The sequence below is a fragment of the Ranitomeya imitator genome, chromosome 5 (assembly GCF_032444005.1).
Source record: "Ranitomeya imitator isolate aRanImi1 chromosome 5, aRanImi1.pri, whole genome shotgun sequence".
Classification (NCBI taxonomy): Eukaryota; Metazoa; Chordata; class Amphibia; order Anura; family Dendrobatidae; genus Ranitomeya; species Ranitomeya imitator.
In genome coordinates this window covers 563,581,619-563,604,205 of record NC_091286.1, presented here as the reverse complement: position 1 = coordinate 563,604,205, position 22,587 = coordinate 563,581,619, and the positions used below count along the sequence as shown (strand labels likewise).

Genomic DNA, 22,587 nt, shown 5'->3' with positions numbered 1-22,587 from the left:
TGATGTGCCTCAGGAGGGGGCTGTGGAGTGATGTGCTGCAGGAGGGGGCTGTGGAGTGATGTGCCTCAGGAGGGGGCTGTGGAGTGATCTGCCTCAGGAGGGGGCTGTGGAGTGATGTGCTGCAGGAGGGGGCTGTGGAGTGATGTGCCTCAGGACGGGGCTGTGGAGTGATGTACTCCAGAAGGGGGCTGTGCAGTGGCGCACTGCAGGAGGGTGGCTGAGGAGGATTGTACTGTAGGAGGGGTCTGTGCAGTGATGTGATGTACTGCAGGAGGGGCTGCGGAGTGATGTGCTGCAGAAAGGGGCTGTGTGGGGTTGTACTGTAGGAGGGGGCTATGCAGTGATGTGGCGTACTGCAGGAGGGGGCTGCGGGGTCATGTACTGCAGGAGGGATGTGTGATCAATGTACTGCTTTTTTGGGGTGGCTGATGAGCAATGTACTGCAGGAAAGGGCTGATGAGTGATGTACTACAGGAGGGGGTTGTGGAGAGATACAGTTCCTTGCAAAAGTATTCGGCTCCCTGGAACTTATCAACCTTTTCCCACATATCATGCTTCAAACATAAAGATACCAAATGTAAATTTTTGGTGAAGAATCAACAAGTGGAACACAATTGTGAAATTAAACGAAATTTATTGGTTATTTTAAATTTTTGTGGAAATTCAAAAACTGAAAAGTGGGGTGTGCAATATTATTCGGCCCCTTTAACTTAATACTTTGTTGAGCCACCTTTTGCTGCGCTTACAGCTGCAAGTCGCTTGGGGTATGTCTCTATCAGTTTTGTACATCGAGAGACTGAAATTCTTGCCCAATCTTCCTTGGCAAACAGCTCGAGCTCAGTGAGGTTTGATGGAGATCGTTTGTGAACAGCAGTTTTCAGCTCTTTCCACAGATTCTCGATTGGATTGAGGTCTGGACTTTGACTTGGCAAGTCTAACACCTGGATACGTTTATTTGTGAACCATTCCATTGTAGATTTTGCTTTATGTTTGGGATCATTGTCTTGTTGGAAGACAAGTCTCACTCTCAGATATTTTGCAGACTCGCAACAGGTTTTCTTCAAGAATGGTCCTGTATTTGGCTCCATCCATCTTCCCACTAATTTTAACCATCTTCCCTGTCCCTGCTGAAGAAAAGCAGGCCCAAACCATGATGCTGCCACCACCATGTTTGACAGTGGGCATGGTGTATTCAGGGTGATGAGCTGTGTTGCCTTTACGCCAAACATATCGTTTGGCATTGTTGCCAAAAAGTTCGATTTTGGTTTCATCTGACCAGATCACCTTCTTCCACATGTTTGGTGTGTCTCCCAGGTGGCTTGTTGCAAACTTTAAATGACACTTTTTATGTATATCTTTGAGAAATGGCTTTCTTCTTGCCACTCTTCCATAAAGGCCAGATTTGTGCAGTGTACGACTGATTATTTTCCTATGGACAGACTGTCCCAACTTAGCTGTAGATCTCTGCAGTTCATCCAGAGTGATCAGGGGCCTCTTGGCTGCATCTCTGATCAGTCTTCTACTTGTTTGAGTTGAAAGTTTAGAGGGACGACCGGGTCTTGGTAGATTTGCAGTGGTATGATACTCCTTCCATTTCAATATGATCGCTTGCACAGTGCTCCTTGGGATGTTTAAAGTTTTGGAAATCATTTTGTATCCAAATCCGGCTTTAAACTTCTCCACAACAGTATCACGGACCTGCCTGTTGTGTTGCTTTGTCTTCATGAGGCACAGAGTGCTTCAAACAGAACCCTGAGACTATCACAGAGCAGGTGCATTTATACGGAGACTTGATTACACACAGGTAGATTATATTTATCATCATTAGGCATTTAGGACAACATTGGATCATTCAGAGATCCACAATGAACTTTTGAAGTGAGTTTGCTGCACTGAAAGTAAAGGGGCTGAATAATATTGCACGCCCCACTTTTCAGTTTTTGATTTTCCACAAAAATGTAAAATAACCAATAAATTTCGTTCAACTTCACAATTGTGGTCCACTTGTTGTTGATTCTTCACCAAAAATTTACATTTGGTATCTTTATGTTTGAAGCATGATATGTGGGAAAAGGTTGAAAAGTTCCAGGGGTCCGAATACTTTCCCAAGGCATTGTAGATTGATTTTTAGCATGGCTGATGAGCGATGTAGTACTTTGCCTCACTTCTTCCCAATTAAAAATAAATACATTTAAAAAATTAAAAAATGAGTATATTTAGTATCGCCGCATCCATAAAAGTGAAACCGTGAACACATTGGCATCACATTGCAGACACCACCAAAAAGGCTCTGCACTCTGATCCTAAACTTTATCCCCCACACCCTCTTCCTTTTGCAAACACTCAGAAATGGATGGGAGGAGTGACATCAGGCACGTCATCACATCCTGTCCACATTTACTGCAGTCGTAATGCGAGCTGGCACTTCGATTAGTTTTTATATCTTTTTTTTTGTTCAAATAGATTTTTATTAAGAATAACAAAGCAATTAACATGTTACATTCACATTTTCAATACAAAGTCCCCCCCCCCTCCCCCTTCAAACAACCCCCTTCTAACAACCCCCTTCTATCCCAAGGCCCCCCGCCCCCACCCCACAAAGCAGCTCACCTTGCTAATTACTTCCATCATTAAGACAATAAAATATTTAATCCCTCAACCGATCGTATAAGCCACACTTTACATTACTATCCCATAGCAATCCATGAAGACCACAATTTATTGAACGTTTCAATTTTCCCTCTCTTCTTATAAATCCCCTTTTCCAGTGTCAGGCCCTGTTTCACATAGTGGAGGAACTTTCCTCTTGACGGCGGCTCTTCCCTAATCCAGTTTCGAGCTATTACCTTCCTAGCCATATACAACAATCTGGCTATAGCTATCTTTAGGTGTTTATGTACTCCAATCTCATCCACGCATCCCAACAAACAGACAACTGGATCCCTTGGCACCGTGCATCCATACGCACCTTCCATACGTCTCAAAACTACCACCCAGAAGGCAGCCAACCTCGGACATGTCCACATCATATGAAAAATATCAGCATCCGTAGATTTACACCTCGGACATTCAGAGTCATTACGCAATCCTGCCTTATATAGCACCATTGGGGACTTATAAACTCTGTGTATCACATAAAGCTGTGACAGTCTATACGGTTCACTCAGCGACAGTCTCGGGACCCATTAGTTTTTATATCTTATGTGGGCAACTGCTCCCCCAAGTGTTTAAAAGTTGAAAACATCAAAACTTTTAAAATCATTTTTCTTATTTTATAGTCGTGCCGCCATGTGGATGACACTGCCGTTTTTCATTCTATGGATATATGCGGCATTGAGGATGGGACCACCCTTTTTCATTCTATAGATATATGCGGCATTGTGGATCTCCCCACCCTTTTTCATTCTATAGATAGATGTAAAACCAGAACACATGAGCTGCGCGCACAGTAAACAAGCCCATAGAGACATGTTCACACCACCAAGAGACTTGAAAACACAAAAACGCACAGTAAAACCAAAAACACTCTGTTGCAAAAAAAATCACAGTGGACAGCAAGTGCTGTTTTTTCCATCTTTTTACCAGCACTTGCTGTCCACTGAGTGTTTTTGGTTTTACTGTGCTTTTTTGTGTTTTCAATTCTATAGATATATGCGGCGTGGATCTCACCACCCTTTTTCATTCTATAGATATATGCAGCATTGTGGATCTCACCATCCTTTTTCATTCTATAGATATATGCAGCATTGTGGATCTCACCATCCTTTTTCATTCTATAGATATATGCGGCGTGGATCTCACCACCCTTTTTCATTCTATAGATATATGCAGCATTGTGGATCTCACCACCCTTTTTCATTCTATAGATATATGCAGCATTGTGGATCTCACCACCCTTTTTCATTCTATAGATATATGCAGCATTGTGGATCTCACCATCCTTTTTCATTCTATAGATATATGCAGCATTGTGGATCTCACCACCCTTTTTCATTCTATAGATATATGCAGCATTGTGGATCTCACCACCCTTTTTCATTCTATAGATATATGCAGCATTGTGGATCTCACCACCCTTTTTCATTCTATAGATATATGCAGCATTGTGGATCTCACCATCCTTTTTCATTCTATAGATATATGCAGCATTGTGGATCTCACCATCCTTTTTCATTCTATAGATATATGCAGCATTGTGGATCTCACCACCCTTTTTCATTCTATAGATATATGCAGCATTGTGGATCTCACCACCCTTTTTCATTCTATAGATATATGCAGCATTGTGGATCTCACCATCCTTTTTCATTCTATAGATATATGCAGCATTGTGGATCTCACCATCCTTTTTCATTCTATAGATATATGCAGCATTGTGGATCTCACCATCCTTTTTCATTCTATAGATATATGCAGCATTGTGGATCTCACCACCCTTTTTCATTCTATAGATATATGCAGCATTGTGGATCTCACCACCCTTTTTCATTCTATAGATATATGCAGCATTGTGGATCTCACCACCCTTTTTCATTCTATAGATATATGCAGCATTGTGGATCTCACCACCCTTTTTCATTCTATAGATATATGCGGCATTGTGGATCTCACCATCCTTTTTCATTCTATAGATATATGCGGCATTGTGGATCTCACCATCCTTTTTCATTCTATAGATATATGCAGCATTGTGGATCTCACCACCCTTTTTCATTCTATAGATATATGCGGCATTGTGGATCTCACCACCCTTTTTCATTCTATAGATATATGCGGCATTGTGGATCTCACCATCCTTTTTCATTCTATAGATATATGCGGCATTGTGGATCTCACCACCCTTTTTCATTCTATAGATATATGCAGCATTGTGGATCTCACCATCCTTTTTCATTCTATAGATATATGCAGCATTGTGGATCTCACCATCCTTTTTCATTCTATAGATATATGCAGCATTGTGGATCTCACCATCCTTTTTCATTCTATAGATATATGCGGCATTGTGGATCTCACCACCCTTTTTCATTCTATAGATATATGCAGCATTGTGGATCTCACCATCCTTTTTCATTCTATAGATATGTGCGTCATTGTGGATCTCACCACCCTTTTTCATTCTATAGATATATGCAGCATTGTGGATCTCACCATCCTTTTTCATTCTATAGATATATGCAGCATTGTGGATCTCACCATCCTTTTTCATTCTATAGATATATGCAGCATTGTGGATCTCACCATCCTTTTTCATTCTATAGATATATGCAGCATTGTGGATCTCACCATCCTTTTTCATTCTATAGATATATGCAACATTGTGGATCTCGCCATCCTTTTTCATTCTATAGATATATGCAGCATTGTGGATCTCACCATCCTTTTTCATTCTATAGATATATGCGGCATTGAGGATGGGACCACCCTTTTTCATTCTATAGATATATGCGGCATTGTGGATCTCACCATCCTTTTTCATTCTATAGATATATGCAGCATTGTGGATCTCACCATCCTTTTTCATTCTATAGATATATGCGGCATTGTGGATCTCACCATCCTTTTTCATTCTATAGATATATGCAGCATTGTGGATCTCACCATCCTTTTTCATTCTATACATATATGCAGCTTTGTGGATCTCACCACCCTTTTTCATTCTATAGATATATGCAGCATTGTGGATCTCACCACCCTTTTTCATTCTATAGATATATGCAGCATTGTGGATCTCACCACCCTTTTTCATTCTATAGATATATGCAGCATTGTGGATCTCACCACCCTTTTTCATTCTATAGATATATGCAGCATTGTGGATCTCACCACCCTTTTTCATTCTATAGATATTTGCAGCATTGTGGATCTCACCACCCTTTTTCATTCTATAGATATATGCAGCATTGTGGATCTCACCACCCTTTTTCATTCTATAGATATATGCGGCATTGTGGATCTCACCATCCTTTTTCATTCTATAGATATATGCAGCATTGTGGATCTCGCCATCCTTTTTCATTCTATAGATATGTGCGGCATTGTGGATCTCACCACCCTTTTTCATTCTATAGATATATGCAGCATTGTGGATCTCACCATCCTTTTTCATTCTATAGATATATGCAACATTGTGGATCTCACCATCCTTTTTCATTCTATAGATATATGCAGCATTGTGGATCTCACCATCCTTTTTCATTCTATAGATATATGCGGCATTGTGGATCTCACCATCCTTTTTCATTCTATAGATATATGCAGCATTGTGGATCTCACCATCCTTTTTCATTCTATAGATATATGCAGCATTGTGGATCTCACCACCCTTTTTCATTCTATAGATATATGCAGCATTGTGGATCTCACCACCCTTTTTCATTCTATAGATATATGCAGCATTGTGGATCTCACCACCCTTTTTCATTCTATAGATATATGCAGCATTGTGGATCTCACCACCCTTTTTCATTCTATAGATATATGCGGCATTGTGGATCTCACCATCCTTTTTCATTCTATAGATATATGCAGCATTGTGGATCTCACCATCCTTTTTCATTCTATAGATATATGCGGCATTGTGGATCTCACCATCCTTTTTCATTCTATAGATATATGCGGCATTGTGGATCTCACCATCCTTTTTCATTCTATAGATATATGCGGCATTGTGGATCTCACCATCCTTTTTCATTCTATAGATATATGCGGCATTGTGGATCTCACCACCCTTTTTCATTCTATAGATATATGCAGCATTGTGGATCTCACCACCCTTTTTCATTCTATAGATATATGCGGCATTGTGGATCTCACCACCCTTTTTCATTCTATAGATATATGCAGCATTGTGGATCTCACCACCCTTTTTCATTCTATAGATATATGCAACATTGTGGATCTCACCATCCTTTTTCATTCTATAGATATATGCAGCATTGTGGATCTCACCATCCTTTTTCATTCTATAGATATGTGCGGCATTGTGGATCTCACCACCCTTTTTCATTCTATAGATATATGCAGCATTGTGGATCTCACCACCCTTTTTCATTCTATAGATATATGCAACATTGTGGATCTCACCATCCTTTTTCATTCTATAGATATATGCGGCATTGTGGATCTCACCACCCTTTTTCATTCTATAGATATATGCGGCATTGTGGTTCTCACCACCCTTTTTCATTCTATAGATATATGCGGCATTGTGGATCTTACCACCCTTTTTCATTCTATAGATATATGCAGCATTGTGGATCTCACCATCCTTTTTCATTCTATAGATATATGCAGCATTGTGGATCTCACCACCCTTTTTCATTCTATAGATATATGCAGCATTGTGGCTCTCACCACCCTTTTTCATTCTATAGATATATGCGGCGTGGATCTCACCACCCTTTTTCATTCTATAGATATATGCAGCATTGTGGATCTCACCACCCTTTTTCATTCTATAGATATATGCAGCATTGTGGATCTCACCATCCTTTTTCATTCTATAGATATATGCAGCATTGTAAATCTCACCACCCTTTTTCATTCTATAGATATATGCAGCATTGTGGATCTCACCACCCTTTTTCATTCTATAGATATATGCAACATTGTGGATCTCACCACCCTTTTTCATTCTATAGATATATGCGGCATTGTGGATCTCACCATCCTTTTTCATTCTATAGATATATGCAGCATTGTGGATCTCACCACCCTTTTTCATTCTATAGATATATGCAGCATTGTGGATCTCACCACCCTTTTTCATTCTATAGATATATGCAACATTGTGGATCTCACCACCCTTTTTCATTCTATAGATATATGCGGCATTGTGGATCTCACCATCCTTTTTCATTCTATAGATATATGCAGCATTGTGGATCTCACCATCCTTTTTCATTCTATAGATATGTGCGGCATTGTGGATCTCACCACCCTTTTTCATTCTATAGATATGTGCGGCATTGTGGATCTCACCATCCTTTTTCATTCTATAGATATATGCGGCATTGTGGATCTCACCACCCTTTTTCATTCTATAGATATATGCGGCATTGTGGATCTCACCATCCTTTTTCATTCTATAGATATGTGCGGCATTGTGGATCTCACCACCCTTTTTCATTCTATAGATATATGCGGCATTGTGGATCTCACCACCCTTTTTCATTCTATAGATATATGCAGCATTGTGGATCTCACCACCCTTTTTCATTCTATAGATATACGCAACATTGTGGATCTCACCATCCTTTTTCATTCTATAGATATATGCAGCATTGTGGATCTCACCATCCTTTTTCATTCTATAGATATATGCGGCATTGTGGATCTCACCATCCTTTTTCATTCTATAGATATATGCAGCATTGTGGATCTCACCACCCTTTTTCATTCTATAGATATATGCAGCATTGTGGATCTCACCACCCTTTTTCATTCTATAGATATATGCGGCATTGTGGATCTCACCATCCTTTTTCATTCTATAGATATGTGCGGCATTGTGGATCTCACCACCCTTTTTCATTCTATAGATATATGCAACATTGTGGATCTCACCATCCTTTTTCATTCTATAGATATATGCAGCATTGTGGATCTCACCATCCTTTTTCATTCTATAGATATATGCGGCATTGTGGATCTCACCATCCTTTTTCATTCTATAGATATATGCAGCATTGTGGATCTCACCACCCTTTTTCATTCTATAGATATATGCAGCATTGTGGATCTCACCACCCTTTTTCATTCTATAGATATATGCGGCATTGTGGATCTCACCACCCTTTTTCATTCTATAGATATATGCGGCATTGTGGATCTCACCATCCTTTTTCATTCTATAGATATGTGCGGCATTGTGGATCTCACCACCCTTTTTCATTCTATAGATATATGCAGCATTGTGGATCTCACCACCCTTTTTCATTCTATAGATATATGCAACATTGTGGATCTCACCATCCTTTTTCATTCTATAGATATATGCAGCATTGTGGATCTCACCACCCTTTTTCATTCTATAGATATGTGCGGCATTGTGGATCTCACCATCCTTTTTCATTCTATAGATATGTGCGGCATTGTGGATCTCACCACCCTTTTTCATTCTATAGATATATGCAGCATTGTGGATCTCACCACCCTTTTTCATTCTATAGATATGTGCGGCATTGTGGATCTCACCACCCTTTTTCATTCTATAGATATATGCAACATTGTGGATCTCACCATCCTTTTTCATTCTATAGATATATGCAGCATTGTGGATCTCACCATCCTTTTTCATTCTATAGATATATGCGGCATTGTGGATCTCACCATCCTTTTTCATTCTATAGATATATGCAGCATTGTGGATCTCACCACCCTTTTTCATTCTATAGATATATGCGGCATTGTGGATCTCACCATCCTTTTTCATTCTATAGATATATGCGGCATTGTGGATCTCACCACCCTTTTTCATTCTATAGATATATGCGGCATTGTGGATCTCACCACCCTTTTTCATTCTATAGATATATGCGGCATTGAGGATGGGACCACCCTTTTTCATTCTATAGATATATGCGGCATTGAGGATGGGACCACCCTTTTTCAAAGCATGACATACCCACACTTTTGTATACACTTACTACCATATGAAAATGGATTTGTCACCAGATTTCTTAATCTATGGTAATCTGTATACATTATTAAACAGAACTCTTAGTCCTGGTGAGACTGGTATACTTATTTTGAAAATCCATATCACAACGGCTGTGTATAATCCTGATCTTAAGATGAGCATGTTATAAGCCCGGCTATAATATGAAACTCATGAGTCCAAGTGTATTCAGCCTCTGCCAACTTACCCAGCCTGAAAGCTGCAGCTTGCACTAATCTGTATGAGATCTCTGCAGCAGGGAGGAGGACCGCTGAGGAGCTGTCATTCAGGCTAGTTGGGCAGAAAATGAGATAGACAGGCTGACATTAATTATCAAAGTAAATTACAGCAGCCTTATTGGATTGAAGAGATGTATGTAGTAAAGCCTGCAGCTTGGATTGAGAATCTGGTGACAGATGAATGACGGGCAGCATGAATGAGGCTCTGGCTATGAGGTTGCCGCTACATATGTTTTATTCTGAAATGCTGCAGCATTTCAGAGAAAATGTACTTCTCTCTTCCCCATCCCTTTAACTCATAGGTCTTTCCCTTGCTTTAAAGGGGTCCACCCTTATGCGCGGCTTTGTTAAAATGTAGCTCAGTGCTGTTAACTCAAGTAAATGCTCTACTGATTTTTCACCCCTTCAAGCACCCTTGAGATCTTCTCCCAGCGATGAAAGACCTTATAACAATTCTCATTTATCATCACTCCGCTGTACTGTGAATTTCCCACACACAATATTCCTGACTGTGTGGCAGCGAGCTGGTGGGCAGGGTTATCACCTGTCCACGTCTTGTATACGCTGCATGTCTGTGTTTGCTCCTTGGTTTATGTTGTTTGGCTCCTTGTTAGCAATGTGTATCTTCATCTTGCATGTCTCTGTCTGTCCCTAACACTGGTTGTGTCTGTCTCTCTTCTTTTAGATGTCTGTCTCTTTCTTTCTCAGTGGATGTGCGTGTCTACCTCCACTTACCCCAATGTCCCCCGCAGTGTGATGGGGTCCCCATTCCCCTGCCCAGCTTGCAAGGCGTTGCCGTCCTGAACATTCCCAGTTATGCTGGAGGCACCAACTTCTGGGGAGGCAACAAGGAAGATGATGTAAGTTTGATGTGTGAGTCCGAGTCGTCAAGATCATGACTTGGTAGTTTCAGTCATTCAATATATATTCTTTGTTTTTAGACCTTTGCTGCTCCTTCTTTTGATGACAAGATCCTGGAGGTTGTGGCTGTGTTTGGCAGTATGCAGATGGCGGTGTCCAGGGTTATCAAACTGCAGCATCATCGCATTGCACAGGTAACACGGCATGGAACATTGCTTCTAGCAGAAACAGAAAAAATGCAGAAATTCTACCTCGTGTCATTCTTAAATAGTGTGGGCATCTACAGTTCCGAAGTGTTTTCATTTTAGCAGTCAGTAGGGGATTTCTCTTGAGACTTTTTTCTGATGTCCTTTTAAGGGGACCTGTCATATCCAGAAATCTTATATACCTGCAGATATAGGGCTAATCTGCAGGAAAGTGGCATTAAAATCCTGTCTTCTGCCTTATTGGAGCAGGGGCTACAGGGAGAAATTGAAGTGATATCCTCCCTGCAGCTGCTCGCTTCCAGTCATCAGGGCGGGGCAGGAAGCGGTTACAGTCACCACTCGCAATACAGTGAGCGCACTGTAATCACTCCCCAGCACTTTAATTGACAGACCCACTGCACACAGGCTGTCAGGCAAAGTGCTGGGGAGTGATTACAGTGCGCTTACTGTGAATGGTGACTGTAACCACTTCCTGCCCCGCCCTGATGACTGGAAGTGAGCGGTGCAGGGAGGATATCACTTCAATTTCTACCTGTAGCTGCTGTTCCAGTAAGACAGGATTTTAACGCTATTTTTTACCTGCACATTAGCCATATATCTGAAGGTAAATAACATTTCTGGACTTGTCAAGTTTTCTTTAAATAATATCTCCTGTAGTATATAGGATGCCACCTTAGTAAGTCTTTATTTAATTGTAACTTTTATTCTTTGTCATATAGCCTATGCCTCCATATTTGATATACTGTTTGGGCATAATTTACTGTATATGAAATCTGATCTTATGCTTTTTGGCATTTGTGTTATATTTTTTATGTAAGTAACGAGTTAATTTATTTACTTCTTGGAGTGCTGTGGTCGTCTTTATACTTTTATGCCATATTACCGTATTAAATGGGCATTGCCATCTCAATAAATGAATTTTGGGACCCCCACTGATCCTGAAAATGAAGAGGCCACAGCACTGCTTTCCCATCATTGTTCTTTCCTGCACATCCAGAGGGCCTAGAGCATCACCATGCTGAAGAACACGGTGTATTTACTGAGATGGAAACAGCCTTCTCGGTACTCGAGTAGTAAGGGCCAGGGTAAATCTGTCAGTGTATGGATGTGTAAAACAACTTGGCTAAGGAAGAAAATAAAGAAGCTGTTTTTCCTTGAGTACTGTCCAGCCCATTACTGCCAATAGATGGATCATAATTAAAAGATTCTCACCTAACCACCGGAAAGGTGATAATGTACCAATTGCCGGGACCCCATCAATCCCTACAACAGTGCTGCTAAGAATTGTACTTGAGTGTGGACCATTGGCCATGCTTAACGTGACCCCGCTCCATTCATTGTCTGTGAGACTGCTGGAGATGGCCAAGTGCTGTAGTCTGCTACGGCAGTCCCACAGACAATGAATGGAGAGGTGGTGCACATGCTTGGCCATCTCTCTGTTCATGCAAGGTGGTACTGAGGAGCACCATTCCTTGGATCGGCGGGGGTCCTAGCAGTGAGACCCTCAGTAATAAGCATGTGATGACCTATACTATGAACAGGCGAGGACTTCCCAAGTTGGAAATAACCTTCACTGGCTTACAGTCAGTCTGTTTCACAGTCTGCAGATGTTGAAGTTTACCAGATTGCTCAAATTTTTCTCAATGATTTTGATGTGAAGAATTTTTGTCTAAAAAATAAACCATGTACCAATGTTCTGTGGACTCATTTTGTCATGTTGTCCACTAGTGTCGGACAGTGAAAATCACAGTTCTCGGAGATGAAGGCATTCCTGTACAAGTGGATGGAGAGGCGTGGATCCAGCCCCCTGGTTATATCCGTATAGCACATAAGAACAGAGCACAGACCCTCACCAGGGACAGGGTAAAGTCTCCGTGTATATTACCATGTGGTTTTTTATGTTTTTATTTGGTCATTAAAGGAGTTACAGCAAATGTAGTATTATGGCCTACATGTTGCGCTGTGATTAATTTCTCCCAAACCGCAAAAAAAAAAAAAGTTTGATTTTTCTTTCTTTGTCGAATAAAGTCTTGGCCCAGCCTATCTTAAAGAGGAATTCAACTTTGGTTTTGCTCAAAGATAAGGAGGGAGGAATTTTTTGTGTCCAGCGATAAAGGATACTTTTACGAGTGCATGCTGCCTGAATATATAATGTTGTTTTTTTATTATTTATTTCATCCATAACCCTCAGGTCTTTTTCCTGCCAGGCTTTTGAAAGTACATTAAAATCTTGGGAAGATAAGCAGAAATGTGAACTTTTGCGTCAGACGTCCACTGCTCTGTCTCCAACCTCTCTACGCCCTGAAGCTCTGTCGGAAGAGGAGGTTGCCCAGGTCTCACGGTTCGGCCAGGCTGCTGGTGCCCTTATTCACAGGTAATGGTGCCTACTACTAAGACTTATTACAGCAGAATAGCACTGGGTGACATTTGGTGGATAACGCAAAGTTGCACTTGTTTCTCCACTATAAATCTCAGGCTACACTGAGACTCTATGGCAATCATAGTGACATAATATAGTGAATATGGTAGCTTTAGAACCACCATATGAGTGTATGAAGTGTAAGTTAGGGTCGGGAGACTCAAGGCCAGTCTGGGCTCTGCGCTTCATATACAGAAATGCACTCACAGCCTAATGAATGAGCAAAACGCTTGTTCTTCATCTTCAGATGGTTGGATCATCTCATTTGGGATTTGCTGGCGATAACATGATGCTCCATGAGGTCAGGACGATTTTATTAATGATCGTTCTGTTCCCATCAGTACTGTGCAGTCAGGCCAGTAAATGGGTGCCATATGACTTGCATGTAGGAGATCAGCGCTCACTAGCAGGCCAGCATTAACCCATCTGGTTGCACTTTAACTCTGAGTTCTCAGCTCTGATGCACTCCATTAGCAGAGAACTACGTTTTCTGGGACATCAGACCAGGATAACTTGGATAGGTAAGAACCATTGAGACATCCATGATCTTCATGCACACAGTGAATATTATCATTAATATATATGACCAGAGTGCGGCTCTAACTGGAGTAAAACCAGGTTTAGAATTGGAGAAGTTCTCCTCTAAACTGAGAAACTGCTCCAGCTTGCCCGCCACCTTTGTAGACCTATCCACTGGGTATTGGGCTGTGGCGTCTTATTCAAAAGGCCGATCTTCCAACATTTCTGGAGTGTCATGCTGGAAACACTAGTCAGCGATGGAGTCTCACCTGTATGTAAGGCATCAGTCAGTTTATGCTCACTGTTCGGCGGCAAAGGATATATTTAGCAGGATGGCTAGCAGAAGCTAACTAAGGCATGTCCTCTCACATACTTTACAGTCAATCAGAACTTTTACACATGATTTACAAAGTGCTTTATCATAATGTTAGAAGAAGAAACATACTTGCCTCTGTTTTTGCAGCATTAAAGAAATAGCTGTTTCTCATGAAAGCATGGAGCAGGAGCTGGCCCACGCAGTGAATGCAAGCTCCAAGGCCATGGAAAAGGTCTACAGCAAGAACCCTGAGGTAAACTGTTCATCAGCTATATGTTCTCATTCACAGCCCAATACTTGTTTCTGAATCATAGGCTATTCCTGCTATATTGTCCAGGTTAGTTGGGTCTCTTGGCCAAAAATCATGTGTTGACATATAATGCAATCTTCTGATCGGCCATATTAAATGCACTTGTCCATGTCCCTAAATTCCTGCATGTATAATATTTGGAGTTGAAAAATTACTTTCTCTATCGCCTCTCATTGGGCATGTATAATATTTGGAGTTGAAAAAATACTTTTTTTTAAAGTCTATTAAAAAGGATGTATTTTATCAAACTTGGATTTAAGGAAATATTTCAAAAGAGTTTTCTGCCATAAACCATCTTTAGGGCTCATTAAGAAGAGTTTATAATCAGTCCGCATTTTGTCTGTATTCATACAGATAGCTCGCTGACCAATGCAAGTCAATCATAAGTCAGTGGGTTAGTAGCTCCAGCGGCCACTGAGCTTATATGCCACTGACTTGATTTATGGTGAGCTCACAGGACTGGAGACGTGGCAGAAACACTCGCTCCTGTGATAAAACAAGGAAATTTGGGGCCTCACAAAGCAGCAGCTGCAAGTCTCTGCTGTCTCATCTGTATACTCACTTATCATAAGTGAATTTTGTATCCTCCCCTGCCCCAGGAGATGTGATATGATCAGACCATGTTCCTGCACGGTCAGACACGACCATTACACAATACACAGCAGCAGCACATTTATATGATTATCTCAGCACAGGAACATTTTTTTTACACATTCAATTATAGAAATTATTATCATTCAAAGATCTATTCATGAAAATGTACTTTGTGCGAAAACCCATTTAAGTCAATGTCCGATCCATTCTAGAACCTCGAAACATGACTAGAGATATAGGCCAAACTAGAACTTTAACCCCTAAGTATGTTTCTAGGCACTATAGATAGATCTGTATGCCCACTTTTCTGGAAAAGACCTTATTTTGTATTCTTTTTTCCAGGGTACATTGTCTGTAAAACTCCCTACACCAGCTCAATCTCAAAACTGTACCTTCCAAAATGGTCCAATGCAGAAATTCTCTTTGAAGCCAGATTTCATTCATTATAGCAGTAGAGGCTTCTTGAAGGGAAACCACCCTTTATTACTCCTATTTTCCTCGTAGGGTATCTGGAGGTGGGTTTTCTTAGCCACACAGCATGATGCTGGCTCTCACTATAGTTACTTGTTCCTGTGTAACTATGGCCATGAGCTGTTAGAGTCAGATATCAGAACTCAACAGAAATACCGCAATGATGTTAAAAGGCCCTGCAAAAAATTCTGCTTCTTTTGGGCTTTGTCTTTGGGGTCAGTGCAGCCACCTTGTGGTACCTTTTGTGTACTACTGGCGATCGCATAGACGGCCTGTGATTGAAGTTACAGCCATGTTTCTCATGGGCAGACGGCTCTTTATAATAGCTTTGCCTACATCGCCTCCAGACTGCTGAATGAGGGGGCTATAATGTCTTCTCTACGCAACTTTATCTTCAAAACATAAAAGAGGACATGGATATTCCATCCCAATCAGGGGACATGGGCCTTTAGTGTAATTTTTTTGCGTTGAGGGGACCTTATAACACATCTAGGGGACAATTCATCAGAGGTTTTACAACAGAATACTGGCATAAAATGCTTTGAAGAGTCACAACGTTTTTGTGTAACCCAGGGTTGCACAAAAATACTCATACTGTGATCTGCAGCTGGCTCGTGGTTTTCTTAGTAAATGACCTGCGGTGTCAGTACTTCCTATGTAGGGAGGTACAAGTAAAGCTTAAAAAAAGCCCCCATTCTCTCCTGATGGTATTGTACAAAAACAATGATGAATAAAATGCAGAAAATGATTAGCAGTAGTGTTCATCTACTTCCCAGTAGCTTCATGTACTATCTTGTTTCAGGGTCTAAGTTGCACGCATGTTATGGAAATGGTCACTAATGTACGAGCTTTACTGAACGAGACTGATCTGCTGCTTACTGGGAAGATGGCTCTGGTGAGTAGGGGACTGAAATGTCCACTTTTTGTTCTTGTGACTAATTTGATTTTTTTCATCTAGAGTTCAAACTCTAACCTGATTTTAGGGCACTTCTTGCAGTTATGGGCTACTTCCCATAAGGCTAGGGCTACCTGTGACATGTACTGCACAACATTAAGATCACAATGTCGTATTGTGACATGGCATCTAATGATAGCTGGTGGGGTCACAGTGCATCCCGTGCAAAAAAATAGAATAAAATGAATCTGTTGCAGGTTGCAAAATACATATGACCTAACTTCTCTAGACTTCAGTTTAAGTCGTCGGCTTCTCTGACTTGCATGCTACCTGTCTTCAGTTTGGTTGTTTGAGGGGTTTTTTGCAACCAAATCACCACTCTAAATTAGCCACAGGACAGTACAAATATTTTTTTGGGGGTGCATGAATTGTCTGAGACTTGCTGTTATGCCACATGTTACTTTTTAGCCCTAGTTTAAAATAGTCTTCAACAAACAGCAATGTTGGTTGCTTTGTCTCTTGAAGTTGTTGGATCCCCCTCAGAAGGAGCAGCTGATGACGTCCCTCAGTACCATGGAGCAGGAGCTGCAGAAACTTGCTGACATCCCATGGCTGAGCCAGAACACAGAGGCGGGAGATGAAGAAGTGGGTATTGTCATTTTGCACTTTGTGATCTTTCTTTCATAAGGAACGGTCATTGTAGGTGTCTTGTTAAAACAAGTTATAACCTACCCATAGGATCGAACCGCTGCCCCCCGCACCTATCGGCAGAACGGGATTTTTATCCCAGTAGTATGGAGCGGTAGTGACATGCTCAACCTTTGCTCCCTTCATTCTCTATGGAGCTGCCGAGCGCTGCTCTCAGCTTTTTCTGGCAGCCCCATTGAAAATAAATGAATTTGCAGTCGATGCATCTGACTTCCATGCCATTTTGTCACGGGGATAAAACTTCCCCGATCTGCTGACTGGTGCCGGTCTTCGCAGTGGAGCCCCGACGATAAATCCATTATCACCTATCCAGTTGATAGATGATAACTTGTTTCAGCCAGACAATCCCTTTAGTTTATTAGTTGCAGTATATTCTTCTTCTTTCTTGCAGTCATTTGTGCATTGATGGCATTTCACTTTGCTGCTTTGTTTTGTTTGTAGCTGATGGTTGTGATTTCTCCTTAGGGTGCTCTCGATTACTCCAAATTAAGACGTAGCAGTCGGTTTAGATTGGTGAATAAGTTCAAGAAGGAGAAAAACACTAGGAACAAGGAGACCCGGAGCAGCACAGTGCCAGCTGGTAAATGTGTAGTTTCCATGGGATATAAATGTCTACAGATGGCGGCGTGCACAGGAAAGGGAGCCACACTGAGATATTATATCAGGACAGGCCGGCAACTGTCTTATTAATAAATTACATATTGTAAAAACTCGCTAGAAATGATCACACTTTCTCTAAAATTTAGTGCTCTGCCACCCTTCTGCATTTTCTTTCTTCATATATTTTTTAAAAGAATTTCAGCAGAAATAAATGCAGGAAGCCTTGTGTGAGGATCTCAGAAGCATCTTACACAACTTTATGCTCTAGTATGAAAAAGCTTCAAATTTTTTCTCTGATTTTTTAATCCACGTTGTTCTATATGTTCTTTTTTTAGGTCCATTTTTAAATACACAATGAGAAATATAAAGACCAAATTCAGTGTCTACCTTTGAAGTGAACCTGTCAGCAGGATTTTGCTAAGTAAACTACAGGCATTGTCGCGTTGCCTCTAGTTTATTTGGCAAAATCCTGCTGACAGGTTCCCTTTAAACGTTACATATACGGTGCTTGTCTGGAGCACTTGTATGGAGCAGCCTCAAGTCCTGAGCCAGCATCTTTCTCAGCATCTTATACAGAACAGACCTAAAGTTTGGACACACCTCATTTAAAGATTTTTCTGTGTTTTCATGACTATGAAAATTGTACATTCACACTGAAGGCATCAAAGCTATGAGTTAACACATGTGGAATTATATACTTAACAAAAAAGTGTGAAAGAACTGAAATTAAGTCTTATATTCTAGGTTCTTCAAAGTAGCCACCTTTTGCTTTGATGACTGCTTTGCACACTCTTGGCATTCTCTTGATGAGCTTCAAGAGGTAGTCACCGGGAATGGTCTTCAACAATCTTGAAGGAGTTCCCAGAGATGCTTAGCACTTGTTGGCCCTTTTGCCTTCACTCTGCTGTCCAGCTCATCAGTTTTGATGCCTTCAGTGTGAATGTACAATTTTCCTAGTCATGAAAGTACAGAAAAATCTTTGAATGACAAGGTGTGTCCAAACTTTTGGTCTGTACTGTATATATATTCAATCTGTCAAGTCCTGGACACCATACACTCCATACACTCTATATAGTAGACCAATCATTAACTTGTGTAGCATTATTGGCTGGTGATCCATATTGTTGGTGTTTCACCTAATCATAAAACGACTTTACTGTTACTAATAATTATATTCCAAAATATACAGTTATCTTTAAATAAAGCAATCTTTGTTTGCCCTTACACTGCAACTCTTAAAAGAGGATCTGTCACCTGGTGAAGAGAGTGCAGTTTTTACTCTTATTTTATTCCTGCTGCTCTCCTGAATATTCTGTTGTTCTTTTTTTTTAAATCCGCCATACGGTTCTAGAGATATGGGCCTTTTTATTTAGTGCTAAGTTTCTGGTCTTTACCACGGTGGGTGTGGCTCACAGGATCCTTTGGGGCGTGTCTTTAGGGTTCTCAGGATAATTATCCTGTGAGCCACGCCCCTAGTAAAAACTATAACAAATTATTACTAAATAAAGGCTCATATCTCTGGTAGATGTTTAAAAAACAAAAGTATTCATGGAGAAGCAGGAATAAAATAAAGGTAAAAACTGACCTTTTTTGACCTGTTGACAGATCATTTTTAATACTTATTATTGAATCAAAACCGGATGGCTCTATGAGTGTAATTGCCAAACGTTAATGGCAAAAGAACTGGTTATGTGCCAGCGGGGACTCGCTGCATTATTTTCCACCATGATCTATAGCCCATGTACAATCAGGAATTACGCATGACTATAGAAGCTGTGTAAGAGACAGTGGTGTGATGTGCGCTCCTCAGTGATCATTGTACCTTGCCCTTAGATTGCTCTGCTCTGAACTGTGGGTTGTTTGTATCTTGGGATGTGGTTTTCTTTGCTTTGGGATGTGGTGTCTTACTAAGGGACTCTTTCTGACAGCTTATCTTTGGGGGACGGAGGAGGTGTCTCTTTGGTTGGAGCGTCTAAGTCTGTCTGAGTACAAGGAGGTCTTTACTCGCCATGACGTCCGAGGCTGTGAGCTCCTACACCTGGAGCGCCGAGACCTCAAGGTATCTCTCACAGATGTCAGACCCGAAGTGGAGTCCGTACCTCTCGCCATCTTTGTCTGTGTCGATTGCCCTCCTTTCAACCATCCCCTGCATGTTCTTCCTGAGTGCTGCTCCTTCTCCTGGCTCCTTGTGTCTTGACTTTAACCTCAGCTTGTTCCATATGTCCATTCATTTCACATTCTGCTGCTCCCCTACCTCCCAATGCTTTGCCTGTCCATGCACATCTCTTGACTGCTAGGCCTATGCGACCTTTGTCCTTTTGTCATTCCTGTTGGTCGTTGCTCTTCATTTAGTTCATGATATCAAATGTTAACATGTCTTTACACCTCCGCTATGGCATGTCTAATATTATCACGTCCTGTATGTTAATGACATTACGTTACCAGTTTTCTGCACCCTCTCGCTCATGGCTGCACTGCATGCACACAGTCACGTGTATGGCACCAGGCAGGTGGTTATTGACTGCCTGCCCGGTGTTACTACCAGTGAGTGCACTTATATTCCCGCTAACGTAGTAGTATTTCTAAGTGATTGCCTTCAATTTGTTGCAAATGCAGAACATTTTGAGCAGTAAAACTTTCAAGTTACATCTGGTTACATATAGTCTTGGCTGCCATGTTTGGGAGCGAGCGTCGCATCCAATTACCCTCATGGCATTTAGTAAAGAGGTTGTCCACTTTTGGGGATTTTTTTGTTACTTAAATGTATACAATAGGGGCTAAAAGTACTTTCTCCTTCGCCTCATTGGGGGACACAGGACCATGGGTTATGCTGCTGTCACTAGGAGCTTGACACTAAGCTGAGACAAAAAAAAAGGTTAGCTCCTCCCCTGCAGTATACACCCTCGTACTGGCTTCCAGATACCCAGTTTAAGCTTAGTGTCCGTAGGAGGCACACTGATTTTTATTTTCACGAATTTTTTCCTTTTAATCTATTCCGGACGAAGGGGGCGACGGGTCCTTTCTAGGTCCGATCTCCCCCGAACCAACAACAGGCGAGCACGGGAGTTTTACCTCTCCGTATCCTCTCCTGCGACGTGGGAGCCACTGCCTGAGCTGACATTTTTTGGGCGACGGTTTCTCCCCTAATAGGGCCCCGATCTCCCCTTTTTTATACAGACGAGCACTGGGTTTTCCTCCAGTATCCTCCTCTGCAGCCAGGCCTTTTTTATGCCGGACATATGCCCTGTCCACCAGGTTCTACCCTCGGCTGTACAGTGGCCCTATCCCCGTGGCGTCCGTGCAGACCACACTGCATCACCAATGTTCTGTGTGACTCAGGTGGTGGACGGTTCCTCTCCACCCCTCTCTCTCAGGGGCTGGTGGATTGAGGCTTCCCATTCCCTGCACCGTCCCAGCCATCCTAAGGTTCCTCTCACCTCCATAGGGTAAGTGTTCCGTGGGGGATGGGGGGGTCACAGCGGTCGGAGGGCTCCTCCTCATCTGGCACATTGGCGGGCTGCAGCGCAGTATGGTGGGCCGAGATGTCGGCCTTTTGCGGCCGCGCGCCGGCCCGGGGCCGCAAATTTAGCCCCCGGCTTCGGCCTGGCCGCTGGTCGCTGCCGATAGGCTCCGCCCACTCCTGCGCGTCATCGGCGGCGCCGCCCCCCGGTCCCTGGCGCTTCTCGCAGCCGCCGAGATCTCTCCTCTGATCTCGGCGGCCATCTTGGTCCACACATACACGCCGCAGCTCCAGCTCTGCCGCATCACGGAGGCACAGCGCTCACGTGCAGCTCTAGCTCGGCAGCTCAGTTCTCTGGATTCACAGCTCGGCTCCCCCGGACAGCGGGACACAGGACCGGGGTAAGGAGACATCGTCAGCTTCTCCTCTGCAGCGCCGCCCTCTGCTTCCCAGGCCAGATTATAGCCCCTGTGGTTTTTGTGCATTAGAGTCATGTCGCAGACTAGATCTAAAAAATCCTCTAAGGTGCATACGACCTTTTTATTCGGACTCCCATGACAGCACTACGAGAGGGGATCCGCCCTTCAGGAACAGGAAACCTACAGATACAAAAGGGCGGCACCTCTCCCCATGCATCAGTTGGTTTCCTGTTCCTGGAGGGACAGGATCCTACAGATTTCATCTCGTAAGGAGCCCAGGCCGGCCGGTCGAATCTGGTAGCGGGGGGGTCTCCTACCTCGACCGGTGCGGAAAGTCCTGGAGACGCCACGGTGGTCCAGGCTGGACTGCACGTCAGTGGCGTTGGCAGCAGGGAGCAGGGTCCGGAGGATTCCTTGTCTCCGGAAGCCGGCGTTGGTATGTTTCATTTCCCCCCCCTGGGTCAGGCGGCGGCGGTGAGGTGCGGTGGTACAGTTGCGGCGTCGGAAGTGGAGCGCCGTCCGGAGCACTGCTGGGCATTCCCGGCGTCCTGCATCGCTCACTGAGCGTTTCCGGAACGCTGGGGCGCCGGGGGGTGGAGCCGGCAGGCGCTTCCGGTTTGCGGGGGGCTGCGCATGCGCGGTCTTTTCCAAAATGGCGGCGCCCATGGTCCGGTCGCCGGTTTCTTCTGCATTACCACCGCTAACATCCCAGCTGCAGCCTGATCATCAGGAACCAATGGGGAACACGCCAGGTGGCCTGCTGACCGGAATACAGGGGATATAAGCAGGTGTTGGCGATAGAACCCTGCTTTTGGCCACAGTCTCATCATGGCAGATGATGGTGAGCAGCAGCCTCAGCTTCTGGATAAAGTGCGGCAGGAAGCCGTGGGAAAGGAGCATATCAGAAGT

General features: G+C 42.7%; 1 protein-coding gene across 4 annotated transcripts in view; it reads left to right on the top strand.

The window, feature by feature from the left end:
- DGKD (diacylglycerol kinase delta) overlaps positions 1–22,587 on the top strand; it is a 115,948-nt gene that overhangs the window by 81,958 nt on the left and 11,403 nt on the right. For 3 of the 4 annotated variants that reach the window (XR_011312498.1, XM_069727698.1, XM_069727699.1), the window contains exons 21-29: positions 10,653–10,760; positions 10,842–10,955; positions 12,696–12,830; positions 13,175–13,341; positions 14,369–14,474; positions 16,399–16,491; positions 17,017–17,136; positions 17,665–17,779; positions 19,728–19,858. Coding sequence is in view for 3 of the 4 variants with exons in the window: in XM_069727698.1 (XP_069583799.1) it covers positions 10,653–10,760; positions 10,842–10,955; positions 12,696–12,830; positions 13,175–13,341; positions 14,369–14,474; positions 16,399–16,491; positions 17,017–17,136; positions 17,665–17,779; positions 19,728–19,858 (1,089 nt within the window). In the remaining variant the exon portion in view is untranslated. The remainder of the gene's footprint in view (positions 1–10,652; positions 10,761–10,841; positions 10,956–12,695; positions 12,831–13,174; positions 13,342–14,368; positions 14,475–16,398; positions 16,492–17,016; positions 17,137–17,664; positions 17,780–19,727; positions 19,859–22,587) is intronic. The other variant, XM_069727700.1, reaches the window with a different exon arrangement.